Source organism: Ranitomeya variabilis, chromosome 7 (assembly GCF_051348905.1).
Source record: "Ranitomeya variabilis isolate aRanVar5 chromosome 7, aRanVar5.hap1, whole genome shotgun sequence".
Classification (NCBI taxonomy): Eukaryota; Metazoa; Chordata; class Amphibia; order Anura; family Dendrobatidae; genus Ranitomeya; species Ranitomeya variabilis.
The window spans coordinates 62496991-62516299 of record NC_135238.1 but is presented as its reverse complement, the minus strand read 5'-3'; the positions used below and the strand labels follow the sequence as shown (position 1 = coordinate 62516299).

The 19309-nt window shown below is 42.6% G+C and overlaps 1 protein-coding gene across 8 annotated transcripts in view; it reads left to right on the top strand.

The window, feature by feature from the left end:
- CLEC16A (C-type lectin domain containing 16A) overlaps window positions 1–19309 on the top strand; it is a 265133-nt gene that overhangs the window by 226644 nt on the left and 19180 nt on the right. For 7 of the 8 annotated variants that reach the window (XM_077275189.1, XM_077275188.1, XM_077275191.1 and 4 more), the window contains one exon: window positions 16689–16844. The exons of the other annotated variant lie outside the window; for it this stretch is intronic. In XM_077275189.1, coding sequence (XP_077131304.1) covers window positions 16689–16844 — 156 coding nt within the window. The remainder of the gene's footprint in view (window positions 1–16688; window positions 16845–19309) is intronic. 8 annotated transcript variants of the gene reach the window in all.

Sequence of the window (19309 nt, the reverse complement as noted above, 5' to 3'; positions counted from 1 at the left end):
CTTTAAATTTATTAACCTGCAAATTTTCTTCCCTGTAACTGCAGGGTAACTAAGTTGTTTGACATGACAGGTTCCCTTTGAGCAGAAAAGATAGCATGGCGTGTGGATTACTACAAACAAGGAAACTTGTAGCACAAGTAGAATACATGATCTGGTTCCGTGAAGGCAATATTCAACGAGACCTGCTTTCTCCAATCTAAAAACTTCTATCATCTTTAGTCCATATTCTCACCTGTCGGGATTTAGGTGCGGATTCCAAGGCTAAATTCCTACTGAATTTGCTGACATTGTCCCAGGATTCCACAAGGGAAAGCTGTAGTTTAGATCCATGTAATCAGCGAGATCAGATTGTCTAACCCCGCCCCCGCGGTACATTATTGATTATTATTCGTGAGGAGTGAACGTGCTCTGATAAGGCGTTATCTGAGAATGCTCAGATGCTAACTTGGTGTCTTCGGCGTGCTTAATTAATGTGTTTGAGTCCTCACGGCTTCATGTTTCACGGCTGTTCGACAGCCACAAGACATACATGGATTGTCTAACAAACAAGGCCATGCATTCATGTGTTGCGGCTGTCGAACAGCCGCGAGGCGGGGACTCAAACATATTATTTGAGCACGCCAAAGATACTGAGTTAGCACCTGAGCATGGTCAGATAACACCTTATCGGAGCACGTTCGCTCATCACTAGTAATAATGATCAATTCTCTCTTGTTTGTATGAAAAAAAAAGAAAACAACAAAATTTAGAAAACATGTAAAGATTTTATACACAACAGAATGTACAATGTTGGGGGATACTCTCTACTCTGCCATTTACGAGAATGCTCCTGTCTCCAAAATATTTAGGGAGTTCCCTTATCCTTCTGGTACAACAATAACATTTACAGTTTCGCATGTTGCGTAACTTTTCTCTAGAATTGTTCTGCAGCCATTGTGTACTGAGTGGTTATTTCAGCTGAATCTCTTACTAAAGTGCTGCTATGATGAGGCCATCATTAATTACACAGTATTGCATTACTATGGGCTCGCCGAATACTTTATAATCATGTCAGTTTTTGAGAATAGGCGGTTATGGTTTCCTTTACCAATTACCGGGGATACATTTCATTGTGTACTATGACACATTGGGCTACAGCTACAATCCAGCCAAGACCTTACGTCATCGCAGCCGACATCTGTATCTCTACTGTAAGACCACATGATCTCATGCTGTTTTTCTCCATCTGGAAAAATGCCCTCTTCATATACTTTCCCAATTGTTGCTTGTAGGGATATTCTTGCCACTTCTTGCCCCTCTCACACCATGCCCTATAATGGTGCCAGTGCACTGAAATATTTGCCGCTCCCCTATAACATCTGTCAACTCCATTGTTTGTCCAGAGAACCATCTTGGCAATGGAAAAGTTGATCTAGTAGGTATAGTACAGAATGGTAATTACCTGCCCGTGTGCTGCAGATTTAGCCCCTTATGACTGGGAAATTTTCAATTTTTTCACTTTTATTTATTCCTCCCCTTCGGTCCACCATACGTTTTTATTTCTATGGCGGCACATTCAGTGCAGGAAGCTCTAAGCAGCAGCGCGTAACCCTGTGGACGCCGGGGGGCGTGACAGACATCAGAATGTGAGTATGTAGTGTTTTTTTTTTTTTTTACTTTTACAATGGTAACCAGGGTAAATATCGGGTTACTAAGCGCGGCCCTGCACTTAGTAACCCGATGTTTACCCTGGTTACAAGTGAACACATCGCTGGATCGGCGTCACACACACCGATCCAGCGATGACAGCGGGTGATCAGCGACGAAATAAAGTTCTGGACTTCTAGCTCCGACCAGCGATATCACAGCGGGATCCAGATCGCTGCTGCGTGTCAAACACAACGAGATCGCTATCCAGGACGCTGCAACGTCACGGATCGTTGTCGTTCTCGCTGCAAAGTCGTTTAGTGTGAAGGTACCTTTAGACAACCTGAACACATGCAGGGATTGCCTGTTTGTTAGGGAATCCCCACATGTGTTCAGGCTGTCTAGCAGCCGCAAATCATGGCGCTGCGGCAAATCATGGCGCTGCGGCAAATCATGGCGCTGCGGCAAATCATGGCGCTGCGGCGACTCAAGCATAAAATCCGAGCACACCCAAGATACTCGGAGATCACCCGAGCATGCTCGGAAAACTCGAGTAACGAGCACACTCGCCCATCACTAGTGGTTGGGGATTTGTACTTTACTGTACTATAATGGAAAAGTTGAAGGATTCTGGAAATCACAGGATAAATAGAGATGTTACTGATTTGCAAATGGTGAAAAAATGGCCACCCGCATCAACACCTGCACTTACACACCTTGTCATGCTACAAATGAGGTTATTAAAGGTTGTCTGAGGAACGTTCTGCCACGTTGACCACGTCAGGCCGCATGTTGCTCGTGCTACTGTGAGCAGCCCACATGGCCTAAACCTGTTATCATGGCCTGCAGCATCTCCGGATTTGTCTCTTAGAGAGCATCTGGTATGTCATTTGTTGCAATTTCAAATGGAGCTGCCAGCAGAGGATCTTGATGATTTGCTCAGGTTCGTACACCATGGCAGCACATTTCTCAACCATTAATAACCTCATTAATAGCAGCCAGGACTTTGTAATATAATTGCATACATTTCTGAAGGTGACACGCATACTCTGTCCTGAATGAATCAAGATGTTTTGAAAATTTTATTTCTATTTTTTTCATTATTTGTATATCATTAACATGTCTGTCCATCCTGTGATTTCCAGAATTGCACAACTTTTCCTTCTTGGTGAAGGAATTTCAAAGTGTAGTAAAACATGAATAAATGCCACACTGACAGTAACAGTGGATACATGGCTGAAAATCAGATCCAGAGCACTGATGAAAAACGGTCCTTCTGTATGAGGATTTAAATACAGTACAGACCAAAAGTTTGGACACACCTTCTCATTTAAAGATTTTTCTGTATTTTCATTACTGTGAAAATTGTACATTCACACTGAAGGCATCAAAACTATGAATTAACACATGGAATTATATACTTAACAAAAAAGTGTCAGACAACTGAAAATATGTCTTATATTCTAGGTTCTTTAAAGTAGCCACATTTTGCTTTGATGACTGCTTTGCACACTCTTGGCATTCTCTTGATGAGCTTCAAGAGGTAGTCACCGGGAATGGTTTTCACTTCACAGGTGTGCCCTGTCAGGTTTAATAAGTGGGTTTTCTTGCCTTATAAATGGGGTTGGGACCATCAGTTGTGTTGTGCAGAAGTCTGGTGGATACACAGCTGATAGTCCTACTGAATAGACTGTTAGAATTTGTATTATGGCAAGAAAAAAGCAGCTAAGTAAAGAAAAACGAGTGGTCATCATTACTTTAAGAAATGAAGGTCAGTCAGTCCAAAAAATTGGGAAAACTTTGAAAGTGTCCCCAAGTGCAGTGGCAAAAACCATCAAGCGCTACGAAGAAACTGGCTCACATGAGGACCGCCCCAGGAAAGGAAGACCAAGAGTCACCTCTGCTTCTGAGAATAAGTTTATCCGAGTCACCAGCCTCAGAAATCGCAGGTTAACAGCAGCTCAGATTAGAGACCAGGTCAATGCCACACAGAGTTCTAGCAGCAGACACATCTCTACAACAACTGTTAAGAGGAGACTTTGTGCAGCAGGCCTTCATGGTAAAATAGCTGCTAGGAAACCACTGCTAAGGGCAGGCAACAAGCAGAAGAGACTTGTTTGGGCTAAAGAACACAAGGAATGGACATTAGACCAGTGGAAATATGTGCTTTGGTCTGATGAGTCCAAATTTGAGTTATTTGGTTCCAACCACTGTGTCTTTGTGCGACGCAGAAAAGGTTGGACTCTACATGCCTGGTTCCCACTGTGAAGCATGGAGGAAGAGGTGTGATGGTGTGGGGGTGCATTGCTGGTGACACTGGTGATTTATTCAAAATTGGAGGCATACTGAACCAGTATGGCTACCACAGCAGGACAATGATCCCAAACACACCTCCAGGCTGTGTAAGGGCTATTTGACCAAGAAGGAGAGTGATCGGGTGCTACGCCAGATGACCTGGCCTCCACAGTCACCAGACCTGAACCCAATCGAGATGGTTTGGGGTGAGCTGGACCGCAGAGTGAAGGCAAAAGGGCCAACAAGTGCTAAGCATCTCTGGGACCTCCTTCAAGATTGTTGGAAGACCATTCCCGGTGACTACCTCTTGAAGCTCATCAAGAGAATGCCAAGAGTGTGCAAAGCAGTCATCAAAGCAAAAGGTGGCTACTTTGAAGAACCTAGAATATAAGACATATTTTCAGTTGTTTCACACTTTTTTGTCAAGTATATAATTCCACATGTGTTAATTCATAGTTTTGATGCCTTCAGTGTGAATGTACAATTTTCAGTCATGAAAACACAGAAAAATCTTTAAATTAGAAGGTGTGTCCAAACTTTTTGTCTGTACTGTTTCAAAATGTTTTAGTAAAATATGGTCATGTGAATGCACCCTAACCCTTATTGTCTTACCATTAAAGCATTGCATGCCAAGTGCTAATGATACAGTCCATGCCCCAGAATTGTGCCTGTTGTGCACACAAAGCCCTCAGTATAGAAAGCTCTTATTCCCTCTCTATGCTTCACTAACTGCAGGTTAGGCAAGTACCAAACCAGCAGCAGCCTTTCTTTGTTCTGCAGTAATATCTGTGTTAATATCTGCCAGAGCTGTATATATAAAGAGACCACTTTAAAATTTTCAGTTTCTCTGATTTTTCTCTTTATAGGTATATTTTTGAGTAAAATTTTCATTGTATATTGTTGGTTTATTCTATAAACTACTGACAACATGTCTTCGAAATTCAAAGCTAAAAGTTTTGTATTTTTTGCAGCAAATGATACTAGTCCTCTAGTGATAAAATTACTGTTTTATCAACAGGAGATTATCAGAACTACAGCAAGCAGCCCAGTAAGTGACACATCACTGGAATTAGTATCTCTTCTTACAATCATGTTGAGAGATTAGATTCCCATTGACAATGTATGTTAAATAGTGTTAGAACTTGATGTATTGATAGTAACATGTAAGTTAGTACGGAAGGAGGGGGAATTTACTGTATGTTCCTGTTACCAATCCTTGACTTCCATGGGGCATGTTGCCATTGTCCTTCTGCCATAATGTAAACAGCGGGCATGAATGGATGAACTTGGTCATTCACAATGCTTTGGTAAGCCCTACTGTCCATACATCCATTAACAAGCATCAGAGGACTCAAGGTGTGCCAAGAAAACATTCCCCACACCATTACTCCAACACCAAGAAATGTTGGCACCTGTCAGGAAGGAAACCCCAAATTCTGACCCTCACATCTGAATGATGGAACAGAAATCTGGATTCATAAGACAAGGCAATGTTTTTGCACTACTCAGTGATCCTATTTTGCTCTCTTTTACCCACTAGATTTTTGCCTCACTTTTTTTTATTTGACCACAATAGCCTTAAAGTTGTCATGTGCTGTTATAATCCACCCACGGTAAAGAACGAGTTGTGCATTTGGACATGTTCTTTGGAGCCAAGCTTTATATTCAGCTGCCATTTGCTTTACTGTGCAAAGTCTGTTCATCAGAGCCATTTTTGATGTCCACCTTTGACCTCTTTTTGTCCATGAATTGTTTACATCCACAGAATCCCATCACAAGATGTGTTTCCTCGATTACACCATTCTCCATAAACTCTGAGCACCGTTCTACAAGAAAACCCTACTAGGTTGTCAATTTTTTAAAGTTTTTTGAAGTACTAGTCTTCCAGTGTCAACCATGCCTCACTGGAAATCGCTCAGAAGGCTCGACTTTCCAATTCTAATTGGAATTTACACTAAATCTGATCCACATGCAGTCATTGTATTTTATGGCATTAATAGCGTTGTGTTCTCCCGTGGCCGCAGGCAGCTGTGAATCTTGGCTGAATTTAGTCACAGCTAGCATTCTGACTCCATAATTATTTTGGCCATGTTCCTTTCATTTCCAAATAGACCTCTCAGAACAGTCTCCTCCCCACCTCCACCCCAAGTGATCTCCATGATAATTTGCTACTAATCATGTGTTTGGGTAATGTTGGAAGACGTTTATACTTTACAGTATAATTGTCATATTCTTACAAGACTCCATGTGTTGTCAGTGAAGAGTTCAGATCAGACCATGAAGACTTTTTTTTCCTTAATTTTAGGCTACGTGCAAAGCAAATGTGTTTTTATGTTTTACAGAAGCAGTAACTGCAGCAGTACCAGAAATACTAGCTACAGCTTATGGGCAATAATGGTGTTGATGGATTTGCTGGTCCAGAATCGACGTAATCTCACTCCTTGCACACAATTTTTTACTTGTTCATTTGGTATTTTTCATGGATACACTATTGTAGAAAAGGGAATCTGTCAGCAAGTTTGACTCTTAACTTATAGTTGTGCTCAAAAGTTTACATACCCTGGCAGAATTTCTGCTTTCTTGGCCTATTTTCAGAGAATATGAATGATAACATCAAAACTTTCTCTCCACTCACGGTTAGTTGTTGGGTGAAGCCATTTATTGTCAACTTACTGTGTTTTCTCTTTTTAAATCATAATGACAGCCCAAAACATCCAAATGACCCTGATCAAAAGTTCACATATCCCACTTCTTAATACTGTTTATTGCCCCCTCTAACATCAATGACAGCTTGAAGTCTTTTGTGGTAGTTGTGGAAGAGGTTCTTTATTTTCTCAAATGGTAAAGCTGCCCACTCTGCTTGGCAAAAAGCCTTCAGTTCCATTAAATTCATGGGCTGTCTAGCATGAACTGCGCGCTTGAGATCTCCCCAGAGTGGCTCAATGATATTGAGGTCAGGAGACTGAGATGGCCACTCCAGAACCTTCACTTTGTTCTGCTGTAGCTAATGACAGGTTGACTTGGCCTTGTGTTTTGGATCGTTGTCATGTTGGAACATCCAAGTACGTCCCATACGCAGTTTTCGGGCTGATGATTGCAAATTTGCCTCCAGTATTTGCTGAGATAATGTGTGCAAACGGTAAAGTGCTGCGGAATATGTTAGCGCTATATAAAAATAGATTATTATTATTATAATGTGCTGGATTCATCTTTCCTTCAATTTTGACCTAGTTTCCTGAGCCTTTGTAGCTCACACGTGCCAAAAACATCAGCAATGCACCTCCGTGCTTTACAGTAGGAATGGTGTTCCTTTCATCTTAGACCTTGTCAACCTCTCTCCATATGTAACGTTTATGGTTGTCGCCAAAAAGTTCAATTTTGGTTTCATCACTCCAAATTACCTTGTTCCAGAAGTTTCGAGGCTTCTCTCTGTGCTGTTTTGCGTGTTGTAGACAAGATACTTTGTGGCATTTGCACAGAAATGGCTTTCTTCTGGTGACTCATCCTGTATTTCAGCTGATGTTATTTGTGGGTTTTTCTTTGCATCCCAAACCATTTTCCTGGCAGTTGTGGATTAAATTTTTGTTGGTCTACCTGACCGTGGTTTTGTTTTTACAGAGCCCCTGATTTTCCATTTGTTAATCACAGTTTGAACGCTGCTGACTGGCATTATCAATTCCTTGGATGTCTTTTTGTATCCCTTTCCTGTTTTATACAGTTCAACTCCCTTTCCCGTAGATTCATTGACAATTCTTTTGCTTTCCCTATGACTCACAATCCAGAAATGTCAGTGGCTGGATGAAAGATGCAAGAGTCTGTCTGGATCCCAGAAACTCGCTCAGCTTTTATGCACACACACTGATTACAAGCAAACAGGTCACAGGTGAGGATTAGTGATGAGCGAGTATACTCGTTGCTCAGGTGGTCTCCGAATATTTGACTGCTCGGAGATTTAGTTTTCCTTGCTGCAGCTGGATGATTTACGACTGCTAGCCAGCCTGAGTACATGTGGGGGTTGCCTGGTTGCTAATGAATCCCCACATGTAATCAAGCTGTCTAGTAGCCGCAAATCATCCAGCCGTGGCACGGAAAACTAAATTTCCGAGCAGTCATAAATACTCGGAGACCACCCAAGCGTGCTCGGGAAAACCCGAGCAACAAGTATACTCGCTCATCTCTAGTGAGGATGTTACCTTTAGTAGCCATTCAATCCCATCTGTGTCAACTTCTGTGCATGTTATCAGAAAAAAATCACCAGGGTATGTGAACAGGTCATTTGGATGTTTTGGGTTGTCATTATGATTGACAATAAATGGCTTCACCCAACCACTAACCATGAGTGGAGAAAAAGTGTTGGTGCTATCATTCATATTCTCTGGAAAAAGGCCAAGAAAGCCAAAATTCTGCCGGGGTATATAAACATTTGAGCACAACTGTATATGTGTATGTCGCCCAGCGAAATCTGAATGCATAGCTATCTTTATAATTTAAATTTGCCTGAATCTTGATAAATCAGTTATTAAATGCAGTGGGCGGGAAAGCACACTTAGCAAAACTCTGCTTCCTTTATTATTAACATTGTTGCGCCTCCCATTGTCCATTGATTGCTAGTTGACTTGGCCTTTGACATTTAGGTGCTGGTCAGGAAATCGCATGCTTGTGCAGATCAGTGTCTCCTCGCTTCGGTGCAGTAACTTGTCCTTTTGAAGGCATTGTCTTTTGTGTTCTGCACCCAGAATCCAAAATAATAATTTTCCCCAACTGGTTTGGCCTTGAGAATCCCAATCATTAATGTATATAAAACAGTTTATTTGGCTCTTAAAGAGAAACTAGTTCTGAATCGGAAGCAAGTGTTATCAGATTTTCCAATCTGTGTAAAACCCAGGACAGATGTTTTACTTTGGAAAATACAGTTCTCGTCTGGATTTATATGCCAAAAACAAATAATCATTTAGTTTTTCCATTCATTCTGATGTGATTCTGCTTTTGACAAAATATTAAACAGAGAAAATAAGTTCTGAACTCTAGTACAAAGGGTGTGGTCTGTGGAGGACTCTAATCAGAATAGCAGATACAGCCCTAAGACCTGAAAACAATCTTCAGACATTTGTCTTCTAAATTGAGAGCTATATTATTATTATTGTTATTGACAGCATGTATGCATCACCGAGGTGGTTGGCCTTAGTGATGTAAATATCATGAAGTCTGTACCAGTAACACTAGTTTACTGAGTAGTTTGTTTGATTGGATTCTGGGTCCGGGATTTAGGAGTGACCAAAAGAGCCTGGGTGGGAATGGTTACTCCTATACTCCAGAGTCTGGATCTTATAGGCCTAATAAAAGGCAGGTGGACCAGCTCAGAGTTGTTTTACTGAGGCTGGAGATAGACAATTTATGATGAATCGTCTGTTTTAATCTAAAAGGTTCTTGTGACACCAAGTTGGTGAGACCGGTTGATTTATTTTTGCCTTACCCAACAAGGTACTTTAATTTGTGTGGAAGACAGCTCTTGTCATCTTTGATTTGTAAAGTCTATGAAGAACAATAAACTTTATTTTGTTTGGATCTTAAAACCTGGTGCCAGTTCGTGTCCAAGCGACTACCAAATAGAGCTGAAAGCCCCACAACATGAGTGTTGGTTAATGCATCTTACTGTTCTCTATCCTTTCAGTCGCACCTAGAACCCCATGTTCTGCAATTCTGTAATAAGTATAAGAGAACTTATCCTACTTCCCGTATTAACGTAGTTGATAATGTTAAAAATACTCAGGACCATTATCTCTTATAATTCTAATGTGTTGATCCAGAAGAAGGCACAAACACCTATGATCATGATTTAGCAGTACTGTTCATCAGAATTATAAATAATCAGACTGTCACATTGACCCAGATGTAACTTCACAGAATAGCCTTTCCATCGTTATACAATGCCATCAGTCTTGATTTACAGTTCATTCAGGGCGAAAGTGAATGAGAATTGACATCACTATATATTGTGCAGCTAATGTCCTCGGTACTGATTTTTTTTCAGCATGTGAAAGGACGTTTTTAATTCTTATCTTTCTATCTATAAATTTCCCTCTCACTTATTTGGTACCCAAGACTTGAGTTTTCCATTGGTCTACATGGGCTAGTGTGTAAAATTAACTCGTTAGGTTTCAAATGAAAGATTGCAGCTTAAAAAGGACATTCTAATGATAGATGTTGGCATGTCGGGAAGGTTCTAGTTGCTTCATAGCTCCCATTCTTTTTCATGAATGCATATTTGGCTGTCGTAAAAATCTGTTAGCTGATTTTGGTTATCAGTCAAGTTTTTAGTTTGCCAGTTCATTCACTCGGGCTTCCCTTGAAGGGTTACTCTCATTTTCATGATGGGTAATGTTGGAAAATGTTTGGAATGACAAAACGTTTGTAAATTACCATTTATAAAAAATTTTCCCTTGGTTCCTGTGATAATTACATTTTTTTTTTGTACCGAATTGCTTTAATTTGTTTATGGTTTTCTTGCCATCTTGTTGCCCTGGGGGCCAGCTGCCACTGTGGTTTAGAAGCGATGGTCTAACGTTCAGTGCTTTACAAGCTCTTTCTAATACAGCTTGTAAGCACTGCACTGAAAATGGCCAGGATCACTGTGAGCTGTTGGCTCCCGGCCAGTATCTGAGCCGCTGCGGTCCCAATGGTGCAGAGTAAAATCTGCCTAATACGGCTGCATTGGGAGCGCACAGCTCGGGCCAGCAGTGCAATGATGCTACGAGTCTGAACTGTCAATCAAGGAGGATTGCCGGCCCACGCATCAATCAGGAAGTCGGCTGCTTGGGGAGCAATGTGCTGTTGAACAAACATGAGGCCAATCCTTTAAATGATCACTGTACTGTCGGAGAACTTGATGTCATATGATAATGTGCTAAATAGTCAATCTTCAAATCTCTTTATCTAAAGATTGTCATCTTACCCCTCTTATTTAAAGAAACCGTTATATCAGTTGTGCTACATATGAAGAGCTGCCTTTCTAAATTTGTTTTTTTTTGTTTTTTGTTTTTTTTTACCTAAATTCATGAAAACAAATTCTTACATGTATTATCTAAAACTGCTGCAGTGAGAAGGAATGCAAGCAGTGGATGGGGCTTTATTAAAGTGGTTTTTCCGACCTAACCAAGTGACAGAGAAGACTAGGATATGCGATTACTTGGTGTTGAAGGTAAACACTGAGTGCCCCACCAGTTGACAGAATGAAGTTGCCTTGTTCGTCGTTGGATTAAGAAGGCCACCCCCGGTATCCGCACTTAGAGCTGCTCTGCGTGGAGAAAATTAACTTTATCCCTCCTGGCACTGTACAGCGTTCAGTCATAGGGGTCGCTCGTCACAGTTTGTCACCGCTCAGTGTATAGAGAGTGATGGCTGTAACCGCACCCTCAGCACCGACTGACAGCTGGCCGTAATGCTGAGCCTGCTGTCAGTCCGTGTCGGGGACACGGTTACAGCCGCCGCTTTCTATACACAGAGCGGTGACTGAAACCGTGCCAGCACCACCCCTATGACTGAATAGTGAATGCTGCTGGGAGGAAAAAGGTTAATTTCCTCCCAGCAGTGGGGCTCTCAATGCGGGTGCCGGGTAGAATGCTATTACCTGCAGATTAACTTAATATCTCCAGGTTACTAGCGTTTTTCACGTGACAGGTTCCTTCTAAGATAGTGGGTACTTTAAGTTAATAAAATTTCATTAAGTCTCATTCTGAAATCTTCATTCCTAAAATCAATTAGATCCCATGATATGCAATTTGCAGCCTGATCCTAAGCTTCAGATTTTTTTCTCTTGTTTGTCCCTCTCAGTTATGTAGGTTGGATATGAGTACCACTGGTTCCACCACCATATCAATCTAACGCTGAGCTGTTGGTGTACCTGTAAAGAAGATTAGAGGGATCCGGCTACATTACATTCTGCCACCCCACACCATAAGTCCAGGAGAAGGACCGGAGTACCATTCCCTCATGAAGACCTCCCCATGGCATTGCATTTGTGGTCTCCAGATGGAGACTGGAGGCAGGACTGGAGCAATGGGGGATAGAATGGAGGTCTATCCTCTTAATCAATGAGTCCTGCTTTTGTTTTGGATGCAATGATAGCCAAAGATCGGTCTGCAAACTACATGGGCAATGCCATAAGGAAGCCTTCATGAAGGGATATCCTTCTGGTCCTTATCCCGAGATTAAGGTGTAGGGCAGCTTTACACTCATATGCACTGACAGTTTGTAGTACATGGATCCAGTAGTCCAGCCTTTTCTTCAAAGTGTCAGCAGAACACTAGGCGGCATGTTGATCGCGTTTACCGTGAGCACCCTGCGTGATCTAAACATGCTATCATTGTCTGCAGCGTCTCCAGACTTGTCTCCCGTCAAGCACATCTGGGTTCTCACTGGTTGGTAATTACAAATGGAATTGCCAGCAGTAAATCGTTATAATTTTGTTGCCCAAGTTCATTCAGTATGACAAAGCATAACTCAGACAACCATTCATTGCATGCCAAGGCGTAAGTGTGGGGAGCTCATATTGAATGAAGTGAGATGTTTTGACAGTTCAAAAGTAGAACATTTCTATATCCATTTATTATTTTGGATGAGCAGCAGATGCTTCCTGTCTCTTAATTGTATTTTTATTAGGTAGTTTTATTGGAAACTGCCAATACAGAAAGAAGGCATTGTGTACCCTCACCATCCAGCATTTTTATGTGACTATAATATCACCATGCTTTTTATGTCCAGAAGTAATATAAAGCAAGAACAGTGAAGGGTGGTTCCCTCTACAAGAAAAATAAATACTTTTATATTGAAAAGTTCTGCAGCTATTCAATACTCTGTGGAGAATTTCAGTAAAATACTTCCCGTATAGCATCTGGTGGTACAGACCATAATTTCTTAATTCAACAAAAATGTATAATTTCTGAAAATTATAGCACCTTGATTTAGAGGTCCTTAAGGCTAGAATAATTATTTGTTTGTTCGACATGTTTAGAAGCTCCTTCCAATTATAGACTAAAGTTTTAATACAGCTCCCATTAAAAATGCATTTTTTTAGATCATATACCGTATTTTTCGCTTTGTAAGACGCTCCGGATTATAAGACGCACCCCAAATTTTGAGGAGAAAAATAGGAAAAAACTTTTTTTAATAAATTGGTGGGGCGTCTTATAATCCATGCGTCTTATTACTTACCAGGGGTTGTGGCTGCGGTGGATCAGGGTCCCAGGGTCGTTGCTGGAGGCAGGAGTGGAGCATTGCTGCAGGCTGGGATGATGGGGTCTGCAGGGGGGCTTCGGTGCTGCATGGGGGCTGCTGTGCTGCAGGCTGGGATGAGGGGTGCTGCAGGGCTGGCTCTGGTGCTGCAGGGGGCTCTGGTGCTGCAGGGGGCTCTGGTGCTGCAGGGGGCTCTGGCGCTGCAGGGGGCTCTGGCGCTGCAGGGGGCTCTGGCGCTGCAGGGCTGGCTCTGGCGCTGCAGGGCTGGCTCTGGCGCTGCAGGGCTGGCTCTGGCGCTGCAGGGCTGGCTCTGGCGCTGCAGGGCTGGCTCTGGGGCTGCAGGGCTGGCTCTGGCGCTGCAGGGCTGGCTCTGGCGCTGCAGGGCTGGCTCTGGTGCTGCAGGGCTGGCTCTGGTGCTGCAGGGCTGTCTCCAGGGCTGTCTCTGGTGCTGCGGGGGGCTCTGGCGACATTTTGTGAAAGACCAGAGCCCCCAGCAGTTCGTCCATGCGTTCCTATATGACTGACTCCGGGAAAATGGCCGCCGGAATCTCGAGAGATGAGATCTCAGTGCTGAAATCTCATCTCCCGAGATTCCGGCGGCCATTTTCCCGGAGTTAGTCATACTGGAATGCATGGACGAACTGCCGGGGGGGCTCTGCTCTTTCACAAAATGTCGCCAGAGCCCCCCGCAGCACCGGAGCCTCCAGCATCACCCGGGGCAGCAGCGGACATCCCCGGCAGCGGCGGCGGGCGACAGCGGCGGCGGGCGACAGCGGCGGCGGGCGGTAGCGGCGGCGGACACCCCCTCATCCCAGCCTGCAATGGTAAGCGGTATATCCGCTTTGTTAGACGCACCCACATTTCCCCCCCAAATTTGGGGGAAATAAAGTGCGTCTTACAAAGCGTAAAATACGGTAATTTTATTTTTTTGTCTGTTTGTAGATCAGAGAAGGATTTTCCCTCTGCTGGGAATGCTGTTAAAGGAGTGGTCCGAAACTAACACTGATATAATCCTAAATCTCTATTTAATCTAATAATCTAATTTCTTAATATACTTCAATTAAACTTGTTCGCACTCTAGTCTACAGTGGGTATGGAAAGTATTCAGACCCCTTTAAATGTTTCACTCTTTATTTCATTGCAGCCATTTGGTAAATTCAAAAAAGTTCATTTTTTTCTCATTAATGTATACTCTGCACCCCATCTTGGCTGAAAAAAACAGAAATGTAGAAATTTTTGCAAATTTATTAAAAAAGAAAAACTGAAATATCACATGGTCATAAGTATTCAGACGCTTTGCTCAGTGTTGAGTAGAAGCACCCTTTTGAGCTAGTACAGCCATGAGTCTTCTTGGGAATGATGAAACAAGTTTTTCGCACTTTGATATGTGGAACCTCTGCCATTCTTCCTTGCAGATCCACTTCAGTTCCATCAGGTTGGATGGTGAACGTTGGTGGACAGCCATTTTCAGGTCTCTCCAGAGATGCTCAATTGGGTTTAGGTCAGGGCTCTGGCTGGGCCAGTCAGGAATGGTCACAGATTTGTTCTGAAGCCACTCCTTTGTTATTTTAGTTGTGTGCTTAGGGTCATTGTCTTGTTGGAAAGTGAACCTTCAGCCAAGTCTGAGGTCCTGAGCACTCTGGAAGAGGTTTTCATCCAGGATATCTCTGTACTTGTTCGCATTCATGTTTCCTTCAATGGCAACCAGTCATCCTGTCTCTGCAGCTGAAAAACATCCCCATAGCATGATGTTGCCACCACCATGTTTCACTGTTGGGATTGTATTGGGCAGGTGATGAGCAGTGCCTGGTTGTCTCCACACATACCGCTTAGAATTATCACCAAAAAGTTCTATCTTCGTCTCATCAGACCAGAGAATCTTATTTCTCATAGTCTGGGAGTCCTTCATGTGTTTTTTAGCAAACTCTATGCGGGCTTTCATATTTCTTGCACTGAGGAGAGGCTTCCGTCGGGCCACTCTGCCATAAAGGCCCGACTGGTGGAGGGCTGCAGTGATAGTTAACTTTGTGGAACTTTCTCCCATCTCCCTACTGCATCTCTGGAGCTCAGCAACAGTGATCTTGGGGTTCTTCTTTACCTCTCTCACCAAGGCCCTTCTCCCACGATTGCTCAGTTTCTTGCACTGAGGAGAGGCTTCCGTCGGGCCACTCTGCCATAAAGGCCCGACTGGTGGAGGGCTGCAGTGATAGTTAACTTTGTGGAACTTTCTCCCATCTCCCTACTGCATCTCTGGAGCTCAGCAACAGTGATCTTGGGGTTCTTCTTTACCTCTCTCACCAAGGCCCTTCTCCCACGATTGCTCAGTTTGGCTGGACGGCCAGGTCTAGGAAGACTTCTGGTGGTCTCAAACTTCTTCCATTAAAGGATTATGGAGGCCACTGTGCTCTTAGGAACCTTGAGTACTGCAGAAATTCTTTTGTAACGTTAGCCAGATCTGTGCCTTGCCACAATTCTGTCTCTGAGCTCCTTGGCCAGTTCCTTTGACCTCATGATTCTCATTTGGTCTGACATGCACTATGAGCTGTGAGGTCTTATATAGACAGGTGTGTGCCTTTCCAAATCAAGTCCTAGCAGTTTAATTAAACACAGCAGGACTCCAATGAAGGAGTAGAACCATCTCAAGGAGGATCACAAAGAAATAGACAGACACATATTTAAGTCACATACTGAGCAAAGGCTCTGAATACTTATGACCATGTGATATTTCAGTTTTTCTTTTCTTAATAAATATGCAAAAATGTATATTTTTTTCAGTCAAGAAGGGGTGCAGAGTGTACATTAATGTGAAAAAATGAATTTTTCTGAATTTGCCAAATGGCTGCAATGAAACAGAGTGAAAAATTTAAAGGGGTCTGAATACTTTCCGTACCCACTGTATACTGTTACTGCTTTTTTTTTTAACTAACTTCTTGTTTAATGACATTTCTTTTGAGAATCCCCAGTGCATGCTAGGATACTCAAACGTCATAAGGGGGATAAGCTGCAGTCACTGCCTCTGTCCCCTCCCTGAAACTAAGTGTCATCAGTGATTTCCATTTATTGGAGTAAAATGTCTTTCACCATTTATCAATTTCCTGTTATCTCCTACCGTGATCATTCACGCTGAATTACTGCTCAAATCTGTCTACATTTCTGTCTTCAGTGAGTAATCTAATTACACCTTCTGCCTATAAACGTTTATGGAAAAGGGGACAGAGCTGGAGAAAATGGCAGAAATAACAAAAGCAAAAGGAGAAACTGCTGAGGCTTTTTAGTACAAGATGAAAACTGTTAAAATCCAGTATTCGAGCCAGTTAACGGCCATAAATAGACACTTTCTTACACTTTGCTTTTATTTACTCCTGGCCTGTTTAGAAAGAGTGGTTTGGAAATATTTGCAATTTGGTGTGATATAGGTCACCAGCATTGGATGCTCATTTTGAGGTCCTCTTTTGGGACAGTGCGTGTGGGAGTACACTATTTATGATGCATACATGTTTTTATCGGTATAGTAATGCATGTGAAACATTTCACAGGTTTTGCTGTAGCCCAATGCATAAACCAGCACAGCATGTCACCAGCATCTTCTCCATCCCCCCCCTCAAGCGGCAGCTCCAGTGGAAGCACCGGTCCTTGTGATTCTGTCACAGCCAGTTTAACATCAACCCCATCTGCTGTTCAGAGTCCATCAGGTAAAATTAATATATTTTCTGTCTATATTTTTTATGCTGTATATCATAGTGTGTCTGATTAGAAGGCATCACTGAGCCAAAATACTGAGAACTTATTGGTCTATGTTTAGTTATCTTTTTTACGCTTTTCACATTGGATCTCATGTGTTCTTTCTCGAACATACCTGGGTAGATGCAAGAACTAAAATTATTCGCAGTGTAAACTTTTATATGTATTTAGCCTTTTTGTGCTAAAGTTGGAAACTTTTACGATCGTGTGTAATCCATAGGAAGGGGAAGCCACAGTGACATGGTAGCCATTTCTACAAGGTAACATAAAGCCAAGAGAGGAAGAGAAGGGAATGGCCTCCCATCACGTGTAGGAAATCTGGAGGAGAATCTAAACAATACGTACCGTCTGGTTATTCAGAATCCTAATTGTCACCCAGTACGTTCTTGTATTGCGTTTTATAGGCACATTTTATGATGCAGAACTCACAAGAGATAGACTCATCACAAATACAGATGAAAAAATGGACTCCCAGGGCCATGGACAAGGGAGTAAGTCAGTATTCCGCGAGTCCCGAGACCTACTTCTTGCCTGACGGCAGGCGCAGCTGCTGTTTTGATTAACCAGCCTGGCCCTGATGTGACATCATGTTTACGGGGTGGCCCACACACAGCGTTGTGCCGGGCTGGCTAATCAAAAGGGGATTCATGGATGCTGTCAGGTAGGAGGCGGTTTACAGGGCTGCCATCCAGCAACCACAAAATACTGTCTTGGCCAATGAACCAGGGTCCTGGGAACTTATTCAGTCATGTCTAATTGCAAACCATGATTATGGTCTATGACTGGGCTTGTCAATCTTTTTTTTACTGATAGGCTCACCTGTTAGACCAAAGTAATGACTGGACCTCCCCATCGGTGATCAAAAGCCTCAGCAAAATAACAAATACTGCTCAGTGTGCATTTTGCCTCCCGAACATTGTACAACATAAAGATAGACACACAATTATGTTACTAAATCCTAATTTGCTGCAGTCATGTATAAGACTGTGCAATTTATAATCACATTTGGGAGCTGTGTGTCTTCAATGACTTACTGGTGAGTCCCACGTCACAGAAGAACTGGTCTAGTGGTTGTTGGGTATGTTCTGGAGACTGCTGGCGTACGGAGGCTTATATGCCATGCATCCTGGGTGACACGGTATGAAAATGATCTCTTCTCCTAGAAAAATAAGGCTTTCTACTTCCACCCATTGGATGGTATTCTTAATAGTCAGTGTCAGACTCTTTAGGGTTCTTGACACACTAGAGCAACCACAAATAAGTAGTTGACACAATGAAGCTCACCAATAAAGAAATCATTTAAAATTTAACATTTATTGGAAACATAAAAGATTCATATAACCACCTAAAGCATTTAGACACGAACAATGACCCTAAATCAGAGGGGAACATCCACCCACAGAGTAGCACATATAAATTAAGTACGTATCAGGGAAATCAAAAATAACTGGCAAGAAAAGGCTGCACTGTGTGATAAGCTAGAGCTATAACACCTAAAGCACATAAGTGCATCACTCTGATACCCATCAGATTAGTTTATAACGAGTGAGGAAAAAACACATCTCTGTAGTATGTAAACTAATGGGGACCGCTGTGAGTGCCAAAGATAAATACCAAGTGAAAATGCCCTATTCAATAATTAAACAGCCAACACCTTACCAAATGAGTGCCCGTATAGTGGGTGTCCTCCTCCGGCGCCCCGACGCGCGTTTCGCCCGCTCAGTTTCTTCCGGGGGCGCTTATTTATTTTTTGGTCTTATAAAAAAATATTGTGGTCAAAAAGTTGTATGTACCCAAAAATGGTACTAATAAAAAAATCAAATCACTCTGCATTAAAAAAAAACAAGCCCTTGCACGGGTTCATCTACAAAGCTAAGAAGTATGCTACACACAAACCCAGACTCATAATAAACAAGGTGGCCAAAGACAATGTCTAGGCCCCTATAAGCACTACTCCCAGTAAGACATGTATATACAAAAGGGAACAACGGGAGCGTTTATAGCAAAAGTGAATATAAACTTTATTAAGAAAATTAGTTAAAAGCTGACATACGGTACTTAAAAGACACCAAAAGAAAACACCAGAGAACAATATCAATGCCCCTTTGTTAACAACAAAATTGTTGGCATATATTAATGCATCAGGAAAAGATCCATAATCCCCAAAGGCCACCCCAACGAAGGACCAAACTGCCTTAGACCTGCCTATATCTCCCGTAACTAATTAATGTCACCAATGTGGCTGGAAACATAAGAGGGGCCGGCCAAAACGTGATCCCAAATCGGGGTAGTAATGGGGAGTGCCCAGAGGAGCAATGTAGGTGAAGTGCCGCCTGGCGTGAAGATACCCCTACCAGAGCACCAGCAGGATCTTACCCAGTAATAGAGTCCCTGGATTGGGCGCCACCCCCGACGC